General features: G+C 45.0%; 1 protein-coding gene across 2 annotated transcripts; it reads left to right on the top strand.

Annotated features, from left to right (window-relative positions):
- Positions 1 to 1,568: 1,568 nt before the first annotated feature.
- LSM12 (LSM12 homolog) lies at positions 1,569 to 20,396 on the top strand. Of its 2 annotated transcripts, XM_042915526.1 has the most exons (5): positions 1,571 to 1,774; positions 3,559 to 3,692; positions 17,446 to 17,555; positions 18,959 to 19,085; positions 19,870 to 20,396. In XM_042915526.1, the coding sequence occupies exons 1-5, from the start codon at positions 1,651 to 1,653 to the stop codon at positions 19,960 to 19,962; spliced, it is 588 nt and encodes a 195-aa protein (XP_042771460.1). In that variant the 5' UTR covers positions 1,571 to 1,650; the 3' UTR covers positions 19,963 to 20,396. The 2 variants fall into 2 exon arrangements, with proteins under 2 accessions (XP_042771461.1, XP_042771460.1); XM_042915527.1 differs by lacking the exon at positions 3,559 to 3,692 and having other exon boundaries at positions 1,569 to 1,734.
- Positions 20,397 to 20,609: the final 213 nt, after the last annotated feature.

Here is a 20,609-nt window from a genome sequence, read left to right as displayed (position 1 = left end):
AGAAATTAATTTCACTAATTAAAAAGGTGTGGGGAATGGAAGCTGGATATAAACGTTACTTCACTCCCTTGCTGTTTTTCATTTGCCCCAAGGAGAAAGCCTACATTTTCTAGGTCTTTGAAAGTTTGCTCAGGTTCTAGCCAGACAACCTTTACCAGCCTACCCCCACCACTCCATTTCATAATATTTCTGAGCTACTTTATGTTCCTTGAAATCCACAGGCTCTGTCTCCTTTTAGAGATCTTGAGTGTCCTTCAGGTCTCAGATTTTTTCACTTTCTCCAGGAAGCTTTTCCTAACAGTACCTGGCAGTCATATATATGAAAACTATAATCACAATGCCATATAAAAAGTGGAGCGGCAGTTACATGTGACTTGGGGTCAGAGTTGAAAGTTCTCTGAGATACCACAACTAAAAGGCATCAGTATATTTATTCCTATTAAATGATTGGACTAATATATGCCCAACATCAGGAAGTTGATGTCTCTTGAAGGGCAAGGAAACACTTTTGAACTGTGTTCAAGTAGTGCCAGGGCTGGTCTTTGCCTCCACCTAGAGAAAGTTCAACCTATTGTTACTCATACATGAGGCTCCAGAATTTCTATGGGGGTGGTGGGGGTGGGATGTAGGCAGGTAGGTGGGTTAGGGATGGAATCTGGTGATGACAGGGCTGGGAAATACACCTTATGTGTTAAAACTGTCATAGATCAGAATGGACACTAGTAGGGGGAGGGGCAAAACTCCTGCCCCAAGGCCAACTTTGTAATTCCTGCCCTTTGCCTGGCTTTCTAGAGAGGGCAAGAAGGGAGATGGGGAAGCATCTTGAGTTCCAAGGGTGATGGGTGATCATGGAGGATCATTTATTAAAGACCTACTACATGCCATTCATTTGTACACATTATCTCACTTAACCTAACTACTCTAGAAGGTATTATCTAATACAGTAGAGCATCAAATAGAACCATCTTGGGGAACAGGTAGACCGAATTCTTTTTGGTTGTGCGACCCTGGCCAAGTTTAGTCTAAGACTTCAGTTTCTTCATCTGTAAAAGGAAGATGTTGATTCCTACCTCAAAAGATCGTTGGATCATCAGTAAGTGATAATACAGAAGAAATAAAGATACGGGGTCAGGTTTAGTAATTTTCTCAAGGTCATAGAATTTAATAAGTGGCAGACCTGGGATCCCAATCCCAGTTTAGCTAATCCTATAGCCAGTGTTCTTTCCACTGCCACTTTGTGACTGGGTATAATCATTCTGAGCAAATTTCCTTAAATCCCCCGGGTCTGGGATTCGTCATATGTAAAATACAGAGTTCATTCATTAAACTCTTGTGTCAACGTGGGCACATAATGGAGACTGCAGCTCCCTCCACCTTCCCCTTCTCATTCAACGTAGGTTATTTACCTTTAACTTCTAAAATGGACTCTGCAAGCACTTTACCAAGCGGGCGCACTTGCACAAACACTCAGATTCTCCTTTATTTCCTCTTCTTTCCTTTTCCACCTAGGCTCCCGCCCCACCCAGCGCCAGGCCACGCCCTGGCGTGTGACGTCAGCACGCCTCGTGCGTCGCGTCGCGGCGCTCACTGGGGGCCCGGCTTTCGCCCGCTGCTGCCGCCGCCGCCGCCGGCCGCGGCTGCTCTCCCAAGATGGCGGCTCCTCCGGGCGAGTACTTCAGCGTTGGGAGCCAGGTGTCGTGCCGGACGTGCCAGGAGCAGCGGCTGCAGGGCGAGGTGGTAGCCTTCGACTACCAGTCCAAAATGCTGGCTTTAAGTATCCTTCGCTGCGCGGAGCCCGAGGCCGGGCCGGCGTGTATGTGCGGTGGTGGGGGGGTGGGGGACGACGGCGGCGGCTGGGGCCCTCTCCGGGCCTAGGGGCGACCGGCTACCGCGGCGCCCGGAGCGCATGCGCACGGCCCTGAGCTCCCCTCCCCCTCTTCGTGTGTCCCTCGGTCCGCTCTGGGGACCCTGTCTCCCACCCCTTGTGGGAGCTGGGCCCCGAGCGAGGGTCAGTGGGTGGAGGGGGGCTTGACACGCGGATGCTTTTTGGGGGGAAACGCTATGAGAGGGGACACAGTCATCAGGAGAGAGGGTGGTCGTGGGAGGGGGCTGGTGGATTGGAGCCCGGATGGAAGGGGGGCGGGTAGAATCATGTGGGGAGGGGGTGTGTAGAGTAAGGATCTGCTAGTGGGGCAAGGCTATGGAGTTTACGAGGGGGTGTCTCCTGGTGGGATTTAGTCCAAGGAAGGGCGGTGGGGTGGTGACCAAATGGGCCTTGCCTGCTTTGGGGGAGAGTAACTGCAGGACAGTTTGTATTTGAAATGGGGATAGGGGCTTGTTTTGCTGGTGCGTGTGTATGCGTGGTGCTGTTGGGGGCGGGGAGTACTGAATTAGGTTCCTCAGTCATTTGAAGATTGCTGTTTTGAGGATGTTTGCACTGGAAACCTGGTCCAGAGAGAAGACCACGTTTTTTAGGGGCTTATGTGGGGTTGTGTGGGTTACAGGTGAAAGAGTAAGTTAATCTTCTCTTGCTCAGCCCAGCACATGGAGTCCTGACTTTTCCATAGTAGTTGCCTCCCCTTTTGGAAGTGGCGGTGTTAAACAGAATGGAAAAGAAGGCCTGCTTCTTTGGGGGTGGAAATGATTTCTGAGTTACTCCAGGAAACTCAGTCTTGGAAACAAAATACTTCCTGGTTGTAATAAATGTGCCACCCTTTCCCCTTCTTTTTGAGCCACAGGTGGGTTTATTTGGATTTTTTTTTTTTTTTTTTTTTGAGGCGTAATCCTTTATGGCATCTTTCAAAAGGAAGTTTCCTACTGAGTGCTGCATTTGAGTGGCAAGTATTTTAATTTATTTAACCACTAGTTGTAGATTTCCAGTTTAGGAAGATGTCCTCTGAACATCTTTTTTTTTTTTTTTTTTTTTTTGTAAAATATAAAAACTCAGACCTAGACCCTGTGAGACCTTTTACATTAGTGGAAGGGTTTTGGAATGAGGAATTACTTTTAATTGGCATGTGATATGCTCTTGATAAATAGTTGGAGGATGGGTGAGTGAATGAATGAATGGATATATAAACAAATGCGTTAACTGGCTGGGTCACCTTGAGTGACCCTCATTCCCAGTGCTGTAGTTTTCTCTTCTGCAGAATGGGAAATCTGAAATCTAAAAAAGTGGAAAGAGCAGTATCTAGATATAAGAACTATTATACCAGGAACAGAAAGCACTGCCTCTCCTGTGTGATTCCTTAGGTTCAAGAAAAACTATATATACAGCATTAACACAGCATTATGCCTCCATACGACCAGTAGAGAGGTGACAGAAACCCTTTTTGAGGCTTCCAATTTTAGATAATACTTGGCTTTGAAAAGCTTGAGATCTTTTGGTTCTGGGGTTTTGAGCGGGTGGAAGGTGACAGGCAGAGATTTCCTGAGGAGAGCTGTGATTCTTGCGAGGCTCCCCTGCCCCCCTCTTGCTCGTGACATACCTTCTACACCAGCCTTGTGTGAGTTGTGTTCTCCATGCCCCTATTTTCCTTAACTTTATTTTCTCACCAGAATGTCCCTCTTCCAGTGGAAAGCCCAACCATGCAGACATCTTGCTCATAAACTTACAGTATGTTTCAGAAGTGGAAATAATTAATGACCGAACAGAAACCCCTCCTCCCCTAGCTTCACTCAATGTTAGTAAGGTAAGGACTTGAGGGCAGTTCTGGCTCTTTAAAATGGTGGGAAAAATTGAGACTCATTGACCCCTGGTGGTACATACGTTGTCCATTGTTTTTCACGTTTTCACTGACTTAACGGTTTGTTGTGATAACCTTTTTGAAGAAACACCAATTTAAGTTTTCTCTTTATTCCTGCATGCCTTAAAAAATTTTAAGAAACCTTTTAATGCCCAAATAAAGAAATAAAGTTGCAAGCTTGCTTTTGTCCTTTGTGAAAGAGGGTTTTTTTTTTTTTTGTTTTTTTTTTAAACCTGGAGTCCATGTGCGAACTTTTGGTGTTTGTGGGGTTGGGTAGGGGCGTTGCCTGTGAACCTCCTGAAATTGTGTGTATGTGTGTATGTGGTTTTGGGTGAACACATGGAGTATTTTGGAGATTCTCAATTCATAACATACAAAAAATTGAAAACTACTGCCTTCAAGCTTCATTTTTGTCTTTATGTTTGAATTTTGAGGTCTGATAAAATTAGAGGCTTAGGATATTTTAATCTTGGATGTACGTACTGATATCTGGGAGCCCTCAAATCACTTTTTTTGACTCTTCACTTCTATCAGCCAAAGTTCACGTATCGTAATAATAATACCACTCCATGCCTTGTAGTCTTTGCTATCCTTGTATTTGGAATGCTCTTTCTTCCAGAGTGTCTGGAGCCTCATCCTTCAGGACTTAGTTAAATGGCACCTCTTCTGAGAAGTCTTCTCTGATCACAGAGGCTAAAGGAATTTGCCCCCATTCTCTTTACAGTACCTTATCTTCCAGAGTTCAGGTGACATAGCATTTATAGTCCAACTTGGGACATTTTTGAAAGGAAAGCAGAGTGCTTTTGTTTTACACTGAGACAAGCATAGATCAGTGTATCCTGGGCAAATTGGAACTTTAAGGTTACCTGTTCGTAGTCTTTGTATAATTATAATTGTGTGTCATTTGTTTACTTTTTTATCTCATCAAACTTTGTTCTGTGAGGATGGGAACCATACCTGTTTTGCTCATGGCTGAATATACAGAGCCTTGCACAGGATAGGTGCTTAATATTCTTTGAATAAATAAGTTAGACCTTTGATTTTAATAGCAGCTGCCTTTCCTTTAGTCTCTTGAATTCGTATGGTGGAAGTTTTTCCCTCTAGAGGAGTCTTGTAATAATGTATATTCTCTTACCTCTCTTGGGAATGTGGTGTGTTGGCTACAATTCAGCAAAGCAAGGAAACACTCAGGCAGCTGAAACAATAGAGGGTAACTGAGGCTGGCAGAATATACTTACCTCAGATTGGGAGCTCCCTTTCCAGGTTCCAGAGAAATGCCACTCGTTTTTTTAGTGATGGCTGAGGACAGATTCAGAAAGGTCTTGGGTTCCGCATTAAAGGCTATTGCATATAGAACATCCCAGTCTTGGGTGCCTGGGTGGCTCAGTCAGTTAAGTGTCCGACTCCTGATTTTGGCTCAGGTCATGATCTCTCGGTTCGTGGGTTCGAGCCCTGCGTTGGGCTCTGCACTGATAGTGTGGAGCTTGCTTGGAATTCTCTCTCTCTCTCTCTCTCTCTCTCTCTCTCTCTCCTTAAAAATGAATAAATAAACATAAAAAAATATTTCCATTCTTAAGAAACTTCTAGATTTTTGAAACCCTGGCTTAGGTACCTTCTAGAGTGTAGGAGTTTTTTGCATCGTCTTCTTTTGGCTGAAGAGATTTTAAAAGATTCAAGTGAAATAGTTTATTCCTCATATGTTGAAAATAGGCTCTGAGTTAGTTTTTATAGGGTAGGAGAAGTCTGTCACTAAATAACTAAATCTTTAGTGAGTAGTAGAGGAAAGGTTATCTGAAAGGGATGATTTTCTCTAATGTAAAACATGATAAGTTTCTGCTCTTGTGACCAGTAAGTGCCACCATTTATCTGAGAGGGCTTGGAGTGTTATGGGTGGGACTGTTAAAAGGTCACTCTCTTATGTTTGACCTCAAATAGAAATAGTTCTTGGTTATTTACTTTTGTAGATTATCTTTGGGGTTTTGCTTTCTGCTGCTCAGTTTTAGCTTATTAGCATTGTTGTAAACTAGTTGTTTACCCACTCTTTCAAGAAAGTGGTTGTGTTATAGGTTGGGGAATATCAGAAATTTTTACTTTTCTTTGTGGCCTGCTTGCCAAGTCTTGAAAAGGGTTTGTTTTCTGGGGAGAGGAGTCAACTAAAATTAGGTTGGAGGGCTATCTTTGGATTTCATTTATTCCCTCTTTCACTTGCAGAGATGTTTATGAGTAAGCTTATATTGGCTTTCTGAAACCCAGCGTTTGAGGATGCTTTGCGATTCCTCCCTGGATTCAGTTAGAATTAGAAGAGCCTGCTGCACTGTTACTGAAAACTTAATCTGGGCGGCTGTTTACCTATTGATTGAATGCCATGGAAAGCTCATCCCATGGAAGAGCATGGACTTGGGTTTTTTGCTAAAGATGGAGGGTTGTTTAAGCATGTTAGAACTAAAGTGCTCAGAGATCCCTGGAAGAAAACTTGCTGCTCACAGTCTGGGGAAGCACCACCTGTGTGTACCACTTCCAGTGGAAGATACCATCACATGTTGGCTCATGTTGCTGACACAGTAAGTCCTCTGTTTAATCCTGTTGATATAAAATGGATATTTGTTTACTCTGGCCCAGCAGGAACTGGAAGAGAAGGTCCTTCAATAAAAGAAAATACTTAATTCCAGCCCAACTAGAGAAGGTATGAACTAGCAGTTCTTAGAGATGAGCCCGTTTTGTTTTCAGTTGACAGTGTACTGCAGGCTAAGAAGTCCTGTGTCTACAGGGATGTGGGATGTGAGAGGCAGCTTGGAGGAGGACAGTGGGGTTGCTGAAGTTCATGAGTATCACTCGATCTACTCCACGGTACTATTGTACTGTTAAAGTGTTCTGAGTGTCCTGACTATAAGACAGAAGCGTTTCAGCAAAAATACAAAAGCGCATCAAAGCCAGTCATAAGTGAGGTTCAGATTACTCACTATGTGGCTTATTAGTTTATTCTGTCGTGAGGAACTTAAATACTGCTTTAGGGTGAGAAGAACCCTAGGGTCCCTGTGGCAGAATGAAGTTGGGTGTTTCTTAACAAGTTCTTTTGCATTGACTCAGCATCTTGTTCCCTGGGGATGAAGATTGCCCATGGATTAGTAGTGCTCTCAGGAGATGATTTGGGACATGTCAACATTAACAAGGGTCTCTTTTAATTATAAAACATTTCCTGAAATCTGTTTCGTGTAGGTGTTGTGGTAAGCTCTGTCGGGGACCACATTTATTTTTCTAGAGCTTTACAGATTACAAAGAGCTTTGACACCTCTCATTTCATTCTCACCACCACCATGTGATCTTTGTAGTATATTCTTTTCCTTTTCATTTAACAGGCTTATTAGTTTAAGTGACTTGTCTAGGTTATATGGCCAGTAGTGTGGGAGCTCATGTTTTTATGTGCCATTCTCTGGACTAGCAATTGGTAGATATCTCATTTAATTCTAACAATAGTTCTTACGGTGTGGCTACCATCACCATCTTAGAGAAGAGTAAACTGGGGCTCAGAGAAAATGAGTCACTAGCTCAGTGTCCTGCAACTCGTGATGGAGCTGGGATTTGAACTCGGGTCTAATATTTTGACTGCAAAGTCCCATGTTAAGTAATGTTTCTACGTAGAGAGAACCTCTGCATTGTGTGGTCAGGAAGAGTGCGGTCTAGTAGAAAAAACGGGCTACATGGGTAAGTCTTTAAAAGTCACTTTGCCTCTTAACCTTACTGAGCATCAGTTTTCTCACGATAAAAATGGGATAATGTTAGTGTCTATCTCGTAGAGTTGTTATGGGGATTAGGTCACGTTGACTGGAATTGGCAAATGTTAGTTCTGTTCTTTTGCATTAGCTGTGTGTAGCCAACTGATGTTCCTTGAATTACGGCATGGGGGCAAGATGGGGAAAAAGGGGCAGTATGACAGCGGGAAGGCAGCTAAGAACATGAATGCCATTACTATGTCATTCTAGCCTGGATTTGGTCTGACATTCATTCAGATATCCAAACTTGCCAACCCAGGACTGGGGAAAATCAAAATTGTATTGAATACCATTAATATGTAATGTAGTTAAAACGTGTTTTTAAGAGATGTCTTCTTGGTGACCAGAATTAACTTGAACTTCCAGAGCAGTGTTATCAGGTGGCATAGTTAAGTGAACACTTGGCCGAGTACTGGAGTTTAGAGTGAGCAGTCACACAGCGAAGGAGGCTGTGCTTTTTTAGCCTCTGAGATTCCTGGGAAAAAACTCACCGACACAGCCAAGGCACGTGTGTATGTATTTGTTTAGATAAATCGTCTGTGTTGAATGAGATGTAAGTTCTCACTTTGCTGAGTCGGAGAAGACTTTCTTGAGATAGTTGTATGTTGTGGGGGGAGGCAGGGAAAGTGACAAAACATCGAAAATTGAAATCCACAGGTAAGGTGTCCACCTCCCTTACCAGACCACTGACTAATTTTTTAGCTTCTTTTATCCATTTATGACCCATTTATACCTTACTAACAAGCAGTGAGTTATCTGATGCAACCAGGAAGAAGAAAGAGATTGAAAGGGCTTATCATTAGCCCTTGGTAATGAAGAGTGAGTTGGCTGCCTTTGAATAAGAAGGGTATTTGGAGATTGGTGGTGATTGTGGGGAGGTCTGGAAAGAAAGGCTGAGAAAATGGAAGAGTCACAAAGTTGACTTTTTAAAAAAACTGACCTCGGGGACCTTGGATGGCTCAGTTGGATAAGCGTCCTACTTCGGCTCAGGTCATGATCTCAGGGTTCGTGAGTTCGAGCCCCGCATTGGGCTCTGTGCTGACAGCTCAGTGCCTGGATCCTGCATCCGATTCTGTGTATCCCTCCCTCCCTCTGTCTGTCTCCCTCTCTCCCTCCCTCTCTCTCTCTCTCTCTCTCTCTCTCTCTCTGCCCCCCTCTCCCACTTTCCGATTCTGTGTATCTCTCTCTCTGCCCCTCTCCTGCTTGTACTCTGTCTCTCTCTCAAAAATAAATATTAAAAAAAATTTTTTTTTAAACCTGACCTCAGTGCTCACCTTTAGGTGTGATGTCACACGGAGGGAAGACCTGACTCTTTTTGTTTTGAGTTCTCCCAGTTCAAAGCTAATATTTAGCATAACCATAGACTTTCCAGTGATGTGAGGGTTAATTCTCAGTGTGAGTAAACTCCTGGGGTAGTTAATAGCTACTGCATTGTGGCCTGCCTTCACGGACCTATCCTGTTAGCCAGGTCCTTGACCATATTGTGACCCTAATGTATCGGGGTATGGAGTTCACACCAAGTAGAATCAGATGGCCTGATTTTAGGTTATGTGTATATTGGTAGGAGGTAGAAGGTGTTCATAGTACGTGTAAATGGGAAGGGAAAGAACTTTTCTAGAGAAAGCGGGATTTTTTTTGTCAGATAAAATTTTTCTAGCCTCTAGGAGTCGCGTCTAACCTATTGGCTCCTTGATTAGGATATATTGTCAAGGCCCCAGTACTAGGTTAGAGTCCACCAGTAAGTTTTGCACCTGGCTGTGAGCAGACACAGCTGTTCTTCGTGAAAGTGTCACGAAGGTAGAGGTGGGGGGTGACTGCTGAGTGACGGGACACGTTAAGTAGCGAGTGGTGTCAGATGGAGTCAGAGAGGTAGAACGATTGACTGCCGTTTCCGAAATCACTAGTCTGTTGAAGGATGTCACGTTCTGTGGCATTTAAACTTTGGGGTCAGACTGACCCCCCTAGTGGGGGATGCGGTGCTCCGGGCGAGGGCTCATGACTCCATTCAAGCTAGGGTGCATGGCTGCCAGCTGACTCTGTGAGCCCTCGTTAGGTTACGGTTTCGCTTTGGAAGGGGGCTTTCTTGACATTACAGGGTGTGGGGACAATCGCTGTCCACCTGAAAAGACAAATTGCTGTGCTCGAGTGACTAGCGGAGGTGTGCCACAGGTGTGTTATTGAAGGCATGTCTGCACTCTTTGACACAGAGATGATTGGCAATAAGGATTTTTCTGGTGGGTCAGTGGTGGTATCTCTTCTGCTTTAAGAAAGGGGCATTCTAACTGGTTTGGTCTTCCTGCTACAGAACAGGCTTGAGGGGAAAAGGCCGGGGGGAAAGGTGATGCAGTCAAGTTCTAGCATTGGAATTTTGAGACCAGCTTAGGTAAATACCAGACACTACCCTGGAGAGGGAAGCAAATTGTACCTGAAGTGGGAAATGAAAGGATCTGCACGCTGTGTCAAAAGCTAGCAGTATGTGTGGTAGAATGTGGGGAATTTAAAGAACTGGGTTCTTTTTGCAGCTGGGCCGTTAGTAATTTGTGTGACCGTGTGTTAGTCACTTAACTGGAACCTGGATCTGTTAGTTCTGTGAATCTCTAATAGTCAAGGTTTCTGTTCCTTTTATCCTCCTTTCCTCTTGCTCCCCCTTCCTTCCAGGTGCTGGGAATGTCAAGATGATTAACACTGCCTTTGCCCACAAGAATCTCCTGTTTGGGGGCGCCTGGGTGGCTCAGTCAGTTAAGCATCTGACTCTTGATTTCAGCTCAGGTTATGATCTCACAGTTCATGAGATTGAGCCCTGTGTCAGGCTTTGCGCCGACAGCATGGAGCCTGCTTGGGATTCTCTCTGCCCCTCCTCCTCTCTTGCTCTCTCTCAAAATAAATAAATTAAAAAAAAAAAGAATCTCCTGTTTGTTGGCAGGGTGAGGGAGAGCTGCATTTAACTAGTGCTGACAATGTGGCAGGGTCAGTGTTAGTGGGGGTGTGAGCGGGGTGCTGTGAGAGCATAGAGCAGGGGGCAGCAGACTCTCCTGGAAGGGCCAGATAGCAAATGTTTTAGGTTTGTGGGCTGTACATTCTGTCACAACTACTCAACTTTGCCTTTGTAGCAAAAGCAGCCATAGATGATATGTAAACAGATGGGCACGGTCTTTCCAATAAAGCATAACTAAAACAGGTGTTGGGCTGAATTTGGCCCACAGGCTATAGTTTGCCAGTCCTTGGCATAGAGTAGTAAACATTTTAGGGAAGGCTTTTCTGATGTAACAATGGAGTAGGGTCTTGAAGAATATTAGATAAAAGGAAGGGAGTTAAATGGAATCCAGCGGATTTGGAAGGTGCTCACTTTGTCCATCTCTGCAATTTGGAAACTTCTTTTAGTAAGCTAACCCGGAGGTTGGTTGTTCTCAGGGAGTAAGGGGATGAGTTGTGTGCCGTATTGGTGTTAGGTGCTTTCCATGCTTACTGAACTCCCAACAGTAACCCTTCAGGATGGGCCCCAGATGAACGAACTGAGGCTCTGGAGAGGTTATGCATCTTGCTCAGGTTCGTGCAGCTGGGGCGTGGTAGGCAGGGGTTTGAGCTGGAATCTAGGCATAAGGGGGTGGCTCTTCTATTTTCCTCTGCTTTCTCTCTTTTCAGAGCCCAGGGAAGAGCAGTGCATGGCTCTTTCACTATCATGAATAAGATCACCTCTTTACTCACTAGATAGTGTACCCATTTTGGCATGTGAAGGGGAAAGGGATTTCCAATAGATTATTTCAGTTATATTTTGAAAGATGTCTTCTTTAGGACTTACAACCTATCTAGCAGCTCTTACAGAAACCAGAAAGGGAAGCACTGAGCCCATTGGCTAAAGGAAGGTTGGATTGTATGAATTTTTCTGAAATGACCCACGGGCCACCTTCTCTGTGCTAACAGTAACGATGTTATAATAACGATGTTAACAGCTAGTATTTGCACAGTGCTTTACACCTAGTGCTTTCACCCAGACTGTCTCCCTTAATCCCCACTGCCATGTGTGAGCTGGCTGATTTGAGCGCACATTCTCAGAGATGGGTTGTCGAGATCAAATTTCAGCCTATATCCCAGCCAGTTTTCTCTCTGACAGGGCCATGTGCAGGTTCCATGGCAGTACTGGTTTCAGGGTCTCAGGACTAGGAAATTACTCAGTGTCCTGGAGGTTTAGTTTTCTGTCGTAGCTATGAATTGTGTTTGGTGACATAACTTACAAATAGCTGATGAACTCTTGACTTACTGACAACTAGTTTTTGTTTTAACCCAGTGAAAGAAAAAGCTTTCCCTATGGAGGGGACTGTGACTCAAGGCTGGTCTGTATTGTGCAGCAGCTACATCATGGTGACAAGGGTGGTGTTGAAGCTTGGAGATTTTAGGTGGGGCTGTGGCCCCTGGGTTTGCACGTTGTTTTTCCTCGTAGTTCAAAGCACTCGACATACCTTAACATGCAAGTACAAGAGACTTGCTTGACTTAGCTTCCCTAGTCTCACCCCAGTCAGAAAATGATGGGTCCGTGGGGCATCTGGCTGGCTGGCTTGCTCAGTCAGAGGAGCATGCAGCTTTTGATCTTGGGGTCTTGAGTTCAAGCCCCACATTGGGTGTAGAGATTACTTAAATATTTAAAAAAAAAAAAAAAAAAAAAAAGATGGATCCAGGGAATACCTGTCATTATTGGTCTGAACTGCTTTCTTATATAAGGTCTGTTTTCTGAAAAGCATTCCTGCAAGTTACCTTTAACAAAAGAAATAAAGGCTGTCCTTGAAGTTCAGGGTGAGACTGAGGCCCTTTTCAGAAGAGATACCCTTTACTAGAAAGCAGACAGCTGTGTTCTGCACTGGGGTCATTGATGGAAATGCCAGAATGCGCTGACAAAGAGAGAAGGTGGCAGCTAAGTTTTAAAATATTTTTCCTTTGTGGAAAAAAACTTTTTTCCTTTCTGAAAATACTTTCTTTTGCATTTAAATTGATATTTTCAGCAGTCATTTAGACTTCCTTAGGTGGAACTGTTTATAGTGACAGGGTTAAGAGTGCAAGCTTTGGAGTCAGACTGGGTTCCAATCCACTCTCCCACTTGTGGCTTGGTAGACTTGGGCAAGTTTCTTAACAGCTGTGATTAGTTTCTCCATCTATTAAGTAGGAGGAATTTTAGTCCCTATTTCATAGGCTTGTTGTGCAGATTAAATGCTGAATACACGTAAAGTGTGTAGCTTGGCGCTTAGGGCGGAGTAAGCTCTCAACAAGTTGGTTCTTAGAATTTTAATATTCACTGCCAGGCCTCTTGGGCTCTGCGGTTCCTGTTTGATTCAGTGTTTTGATTCATTATTATGTATTCTAGGACACAACGGCAAGTGGGATACTCTATTTTTGGAGTTCCCAACCATGCAAAGTATGGTTCTTCTTTACTGTTTGTAAAGAACTGTATTTTATTGAAACCAGCAGACAGGAGCTTTCAGCTAGGGAACAAGAAGACTTGGGGATATTGATTTGATAGTTGGAAGAAATATTTTTGCGAGCCCGCTTATTGCTAGCTAGGAAGGAGGGCTTTCTAAGAGTGCACCCCAGAGTCGAAGCCACGGAAACAAGCGTGGGCCCTCCTGGTGACAATTGTCCTTGGTCGCTGCAGTCTGTCTTCCCTGAGCCTCCACCAGGCCGTGCGGGCAGCAGCTGCGGTGCTTCCTAACCTCTCTGTGAGGGCAGCTGGTTGGAAAGCCCGTGTACACAGAGAAGACAAACTGAGAGTGGCTCATCGGAGTCAGTAGGTCACATCCAGCATGTTCCTCTTTGGACTCTGCTTCCCTTGTTGTATCAGCTGTCACAGCCTGTTAAATACTTGCGGTAGGAATCCCTCTGGGTTCCCCACAGCACCTGTGCTTTCCTGGTCTGGGTGTGTGGAAATAAGATGGCCCAGCTGGTGACTGAATAACAAGATGAAGTGCATGGTGCTTGGATTTTGTTGTTGTGGCTGCTTCCTTTTCCCCGTGTCACTGAGTGCAGGAGGTGTGTGTCACTGGTGTTCATTCGTTCACTCACTCAAGGGTTACCCAACAGCAGGCCTGACTGGATGCCTTTTAATATTGATGTGCTCCGGTGTCAAGTTCCTGTACTTTTCTCTGTAGCCCGTGTCAAGTTGCTATGTATAAAATGGCCACAGGAGGAAGTGCTGGTTAGTAGACAGGGAATCACTTTTTCACCGGGTCTCGTACAAAATAAAAGGAGAGGCGTGTTAGCACAGGTTGTCTTGTGCAGTCATTTCATTTAAGCCACGTGCATGTTAGTGACACATATTTGTGGGGTTTTGCTTCTCAGTTTGCCCGAACCCAGTGTTTGTAAAGTGGTGCCTTTAGTATTCTCTGAGATTCTAACCAGTTTGTGCTTCAGATTTGATTGGAAGAGAGGCCAGCAGCTAGCATGTTTGCATTGAAAATAGATGTAGTGTGGTGACGGTCATTGAATTTAAAAAATCATGATCCTGCTAACCTTCCCAAGCTGAGAAGGCACACTCTCCACCTCTACCGAGGGCAGCTTCCATTGGTTCCCTCTAGTGGTTTGACAAAAACTGTAAACTTACTATCTTGGAATAACTGGACCATTTATACATATGCATTACTTTACAAAAATGTGGGGAAATTTACATCTGTGTAACTGCTAACTTGAGGGTGGAGTGATAGTTATTTGCTTTACAAAGGGACGCTTATCTACACTTTTCATGGGTTTTAAGGAACCTGCCTAAAAAGAGCAAGGTAATCTTCTTCCCTTCTCAACTCCAATTTTGAGAGAAGAAAGACTTCTAGATTCCTTTTGTGAGGGTGACCTTCCTTGTGCCTAACCGATTGGATCCTTCGTAGGAGAGATTTACCCCATTTGTACAAGTTCCTGGTGAAAGCACATCTGTATAGCTGAATGTCAGATTTAAGCATTTTTCAGATTGCCGTGAAAATACAGTTCATAAACTGACAGCTGGAGGATTCAGGGTTTGCAGTGCATCCAGACCCCCCAAAGCACAATTGCAGGTCCAGGTAGAGTAGTTGAGGATATTGGGGCAAATTGAAATAACAGCTTACTCTGATCTCTGTTGACTTTTCTGAGGTTTGTATATCATGTGGCATTTGGGATCTGTTTGCACTGTGACTTGAAATGGAGAATTACCCAGTTTATTCTCCTTTGCTTGCAGAGCCTTTAGAAGAGGTGTTTTGGGGGGCTAGAAGTGTATTTTGAAATCACTGTTCTCTAGTCATTGTGTTGCTATTACTCAGGCTGTCCAAACGAATCACTCTGGCTAAGATTTATATGTATTTCATTATGCCTCTGGCAAAAATTCAAAAGTGGCTCCCAGCCTTTCTACCTCCTCTTCTAGCTTAACTTGTCCAATCCATTCTTAACCGTTCTGCATAGGTGCCTGGTTTCCCTGAGCCAGTTCCTCCCACTGAATGGGTCATGTTAGGTTTTTAATCTACTAGGTGGATGACAAGGATGTTTTGCTCTGGTATCCGTATTGTCTAGTCAACACAAGCTTTATAGATGCAGCTTTGTCAGACCCGACACTGGGAGATGTTTTTGGTTTTCGGGGATAAACATTTTTTTAAAAAAAACCTCAAAATGTGAGACCCTCCTGCTCGTTCATGGGGTAAGATAAACATCTGCTTGGTCACTTGTGCTTCCCAGGAGCCCCGTAGGAGTGTGGTTAATCCAGGGGAGCTTTTGTTACCCCCTGGTTTTACCTTCTGTCTTTGGAGACTTCAGGTGTGTACAGGGTGTTTGAAAAATGAGACTCAAGGAACCTCCTTGTTATCAGGGTTTTCTTGGTGATTGAGTAAGTTTTGCCTGTTGCTGCTTAAATCACACCGGCGGCAGCTCTCTCTGCAGAGAGACCGAGTGTGCTTTCTTGCTGCAGCTGGGATTGCCCAGGCTCCAGGGGATACTGTCAGCCCTGTGCATTGATTTCTCTGCAGACTTCTGGCCTGGTGGGGCCAGATTGGCAGGACCAGGCTTGAAAGATTATTTATTTACTCCTGCTTTATCTATCTCTCTCCATGTACCGGGGACCATGTGAGAAAGGATCTCCAGCTTCCAATCGCTGTAGTTTTGGCCTTTCTTCCCTCTCTGCCCTAGGGAGACTGAAATGACCCTGCGCGTGACCTCTCTCTTCGGTGCTCACACCCCTCCCCCCCTCAGATCTTTGAAGCTCAGAGGCAGGGCTCCCCATGACCCAGTTGAAGGTCTCCTTTTCTCTTCTTCATAGTCCAACCCACACCTTAATGAAGTGCTTCATGTTGCTAACAAGCGATTAGACACTTTGCCTGTACAACTAAATTTGGTCTGTGGTTTGAAGGGTCACTGTTAGGCGGAATATAAATGTTTAAGAATTCCAAATGTCTAGGTATTTTGGGGATGTGCAAGAGGTATGATCTCTATCTTAAGGAGCTGGTATTTGGGGACAAATTATGTGTATTCACGTGCGTGTTTGTGTGTCTGTGTTTGGTGAGCTGCAGCATCAGTATACTAAGCCCTTAACGGTCATGGGTCTGAAAAATCTCTAAATCATTTGTTTGACTTTCGGATGCATTGTCTGCCTTTCATTTTAACCATCTTGTCCAGCATATTTGTTGTGTCTTATGCTCTAGCGAATTTGCCCTTCTGGAGTCTCTAGCAACCAGTAGTGTAGGGTAGGGACTAGAAGTGTGTTAGAGGGGCAGTAGGCGTTGACGGGGCAACCCACCCCTGTTGGGAGGGATTTCCTAGATTTTAGTAGACTGCGGTATTCCCCCCTTACCTGCAGGGTGTGCATTCCAAGACCCTGGAGGCTGCCTGAAACCATGCATAGTACGGAGCCCTGTATCTACTGGCTTTTTTCCTGTACGTACATACCTATGATAGTTTAATTTATAATTAGGCGCAGTAAAGATCAACAACAATAGCTATAAAATGGAAAAATTATAATAGTGTGCTGTCCTGACAGTTACGTGAATATGGTTGTCTCTCTCTAAATACCTCATTGTACTGTTCTTAGTTACCCTTCTTGTGATGATGTGAGGTGATAAAATGCCTACGTGAAGAGATGAAGTGAGGTGAATGATGTAGGAGCTGTGGTGTAGCGTTGGGTTACTGTTGACCTGATGCTATGTCTGGAGGAGGATCATCTGCTTCCAGACCGAGGTTGACTCTGGATCAGGGCCGGGGGTGGGTGGGGAGCGACTACTGTACTAGATTTTACTAGAATTTCTTTTGATCAGTCTGTGAGCATTCCACTAGAGGGCAGTTAAGGAAAGACATAAGGTAGAATGTAGACCATTCCTTTTTCTAAAGAGCAGGGTGACGGTAGCTCAAGTTGAAGGTGGACAGTATTGAGTTAGGTTTACTTGGGTCTTGGCTCCCCATGTGAGCACAGATAGTGTGGTACCAGAAAGATAGTCTTTTGAACCTCATATTCTGGTCTCTGAAGGTGTTGCAGATGTTGATTTCTAAAACTGAGACTAGCAGTGGCTGATAAAAGGTCTTAATTCTCTCCTTTCATAGAGATGTATGCATTACCTTTTATCTGACGGTCACTTCCCAGTCCCGCTGTGTAACGTTGCCCTGCTTTATTTTCTTCCCAGCTCCTTGGCACTATCTGTAGTTAACTTTGTTTCTGTTCGTAGTCTGTCCAGTCCCGGCGGCAGTGCTGTCCTCTAGTTCAGCACAGTGCATGTCTGGTATGTGTAGGCACTTAGTAAGTACTGGATGGAAGGAATGTCTGCCGCAGTGGCAATAACCCCTCAGGCATATTATGTATGTGTATGTTTCGCTTTTGAACTCTGAGAGAATTGAATCTACCAAACTAGTCTCTTCCAGCCTCCTTTCCTCAACAGGTCCTGACTGTTGGGAAGAATGAAGGTGAATGCTTTTCTGAGTCTCTTTCCTCTCCCCCACCCTAGCTTGCCAGCAAAGCACGGACAGAGAAGGAGGAGAAGCTGAGCCAGGCCTATGCAATCAGCGCTGGTGTTTCCCTAGAGGGCCAGCAGCTCTTCCAGACCATACACAAGACGTGAGTTGGGGGAGCATAGGGGTCCCTTGTCCCCGGGGGCAGCGCTGCCAGGCTGTGCTGTGTGGGTAGTTGTGTTCCCGAAAGTCAGCAGAGATGCTGGTTAGTGTGTCTGCAGCACCTTGGTGTCCAGGGATGTGGGTGTCTGTTGCCCTTCCATACAGGAGAATGGTGTAATCGTGGACAAGTTGGTTTTTTGGGGCTTCCGTTTCTTCATGTGTAAAACTTGGTTTGGGATTAGATTATCCTGAGTCCCTTTCAGAACTGGTATTCCATAATTTAGAACACGGGGCTTCTTTCTCTTTCATTATTTTGACCTTGTCATACCTTTCTCCAGAAACTGATGGGGTTTTATTAAGGGAGTCACAAGTCTGTCTCTAATTGTATCCTGGGATAAACATAGGGAGTTAGGGAGAGCAGAAGGCCACCTTATTACCACCTCCTAAAAGACATTTTGTCACAGCAGAAGTCATTTGACTCTCCGCTAGCTTCCCTAGCTGCCGAAACACTGAAACATTTGACACTCCCCCTCCCCCCTGCTGCCTTCTGTTACCCTATTTAACCACCTGGGTCTGGTGCACAGATGGCAGCTGGCATCAGAGCTGTTCGAGGCCATGGTATGAGTATCTGAACATTTACAGGTATGTGAAGGAACTCTTAGGAATATCAGCTGCCCTGTGTTTCCCCGAGTGTGAACTGGAATGGGTTTTCCCAGTCTGGCAAGTGCCCAGCTGTCTGATAACTGAAAGGGGCCGGTTTGAGGAGCAGTTACTGTTTCAGGAGGTGGGTGGCAGAGTACAGATCACAGGAAGATGGGGGGATTTCTTTTCCTGTCTTTCTAAAGGTGCCATTTCCCCCCAGGCCAAAGGCCGGCAAACTCCAGGTAGTGGGCACATCTGTTCCTTTGTTTATGTATTGTATTATCTGTGGCTGCTTGTGTAGTACAGCAGCAGAGTTCAGTAGTTGTGACAGAGGTTGTATGACCTTCAGAGCCTAAAATATTTGCTGTCTGACTCTTCATAGAAAAAGTTTGCCAACCCCCTGCCCTAGGCTGCTACTTAAGTTGCATCTAGTGGCCTGAGCCTAGCTCTTTATTTGAATTCAATTTGGTTTGGACTTCTGAGGCTGCCACCAAGTTTGTTCGGGTTTTCCAGGTCCCTAATGCTTCAGAGTGCCTCTTCTGGGCCCTTCTCAGAATAAGTACACATCAGGTCATTGCTTTTCCTAGCCACTGGTGCCCAGGAAATGTGTCGTGGCTACTCTTCCCTGTAGGCTGCTGGCATCTAGTTGTTGGCTGCGTTGTGAGCTGAGAACTTGGGGTCAGTTTCCTGGAGTTACTTATTCATCAGGCAGGAGGTGTGGGATGCCGCAAGAGGCAACTTTCACCTGCTCTCTTCTCCTTCCAGCATTAAAGACTGTAAATGGCAAGAAAAAAACATCGTAGTCATGGAAGAAGTTGTTATTACACCCCCATATCAAGTGGAAAACTGTAAAGGCAAAGAGGGGAGTGCACTGAGCCATGTACGCAAAATAGTAAGTAAAGGAGCCATGAACCTTTAGAGAGAGGATGATTCCTTGACCTTCACCCCTCCCCAGCATCAGGGCAGGACACTGTGCTGAGCTCCCTGCCTCCGACCTACCAGCCTGAGAGCAGCCCTGCCTAGCCACCTGCCCCCAGCACTGCAGTGCTCTGGAGCTTACGGTTTGGCCACTTCTGTGGGGATGGAACCCGCTGGGCAGCATGCAGTAAAGCAAGCGGCCAGCCCCGTGTCCTCCCTGGTATGGCTTTTTGGAATTAGCCAGACCATTCTGTGGTATTGCACCTGAGCAGTTCCTCTCATCCCAGTCTGGGTTCCTCTCAGGAGGAGCTGGTTGGTAGAAGTCAGTTGCTGTTGGGTCTCTGACCCTGCATATGTCACATGACTATCTAGGTTGCGTTGTAGCATTTAGGAAAAAACGCTCTGAGGTTTGAGGGACCAATGTCGTGGATGTAAAAAGTCCAAGACTGCTAATTCCCTATTAGCTTTTCATTCTGCTCTTAGATGAAGAGGGGCGAGGCAGTTTGGGGCATAATAATCTCCTTTCATACTGTGTTTGAGCTTACGGACTCACTTTCTTCTAGATAGTCTTGGCCAAAGCTGCAGCAAATGTGGTTGAAACAAGAGGCCCCTGCCTACCTTTGGCTGGCAAGACCAGCAGACAGCAAGGGCAGAGATGCCTGAATAGTCCATGAGGCTGTGGAGACCTGGAGTGAACTGTTGGGGAGGCCTCGGTGCCCATCTCCTGTTCTGACCTAGGCTGAACTGGTCTCTTTCAGGTTGAAAAACATTTTAGAGACGTGGAAAGCCAAAAGATACTGCAGCGTTCACAAGCCCAGCAACCACAGAAGGAGGCTGCCCTGTCATCCTGAGTCCACACACACGGAGGACTCTTCCAGCATCCAGCCAGCGAGGCGATGGTGGTGGCTTCGGCGGAGGCAGGCCGGGGGAGGGAAGGGATCCTATATTTCCTGTTGGCTCTTGTTAACAAAGGGTCAGCATTTCCAAATCTTAGACTTGAACAAACAAAACACCCAACAAAAAAGAACAAGAGAATAATTTAAAAGTTGAATCATTACTTGACTAACAGACTTCGGTCCACCATGTCCTTTTCACAGTCCCCTTCTGGAACAGTCACCTTGTTAATTTTATTTTTGAAAATTCCTTTCCTGCTCTGCCCTTTCACCTTTGACTTTCCTAGTCTGTCCCTGCCATTCTGTTTTTATAAGTGGCTTCACTTGCCTTCTGAGTGATTGAAAGAAACTTTTACATCTCTTCCAAAATAAAAGTAACAAGTTGACTGTGACACTGAAGTCGAGACTAGAGCAGCAGACAGAGGTCTCACTTTAAATTTGTCTTTGGTTTTCTTTTTCTTTTTTTTTTTTCTTTTTTTTGCACAGGGCATGGCTTGAATTAGTTTTATTTTTCTTAACTTTAAATATATATATGAAAATATATATTAAAATGTTCTCTAAATATTTTCTGCTTCTTGCAGGTCTCTTTTTACTAGATCATGGCC

This window comes from Panthera leo, chromosome E1 (assembly GCF_018350215.1).
Source record: "Panthera leo isolate Ple1 chromosome E1, P.leo_Ple1_pat1.1, whole genome shotgun sequence".
Taxonomy (NCBI): Eukaryota; Metazoa; Chordata; class Mammalia; order Carnivora; family Felidae; genus Panthera; species Panthera leo.
This window is presented reverse-complemented; position numbering and strand designations above follow the sequence as displayed.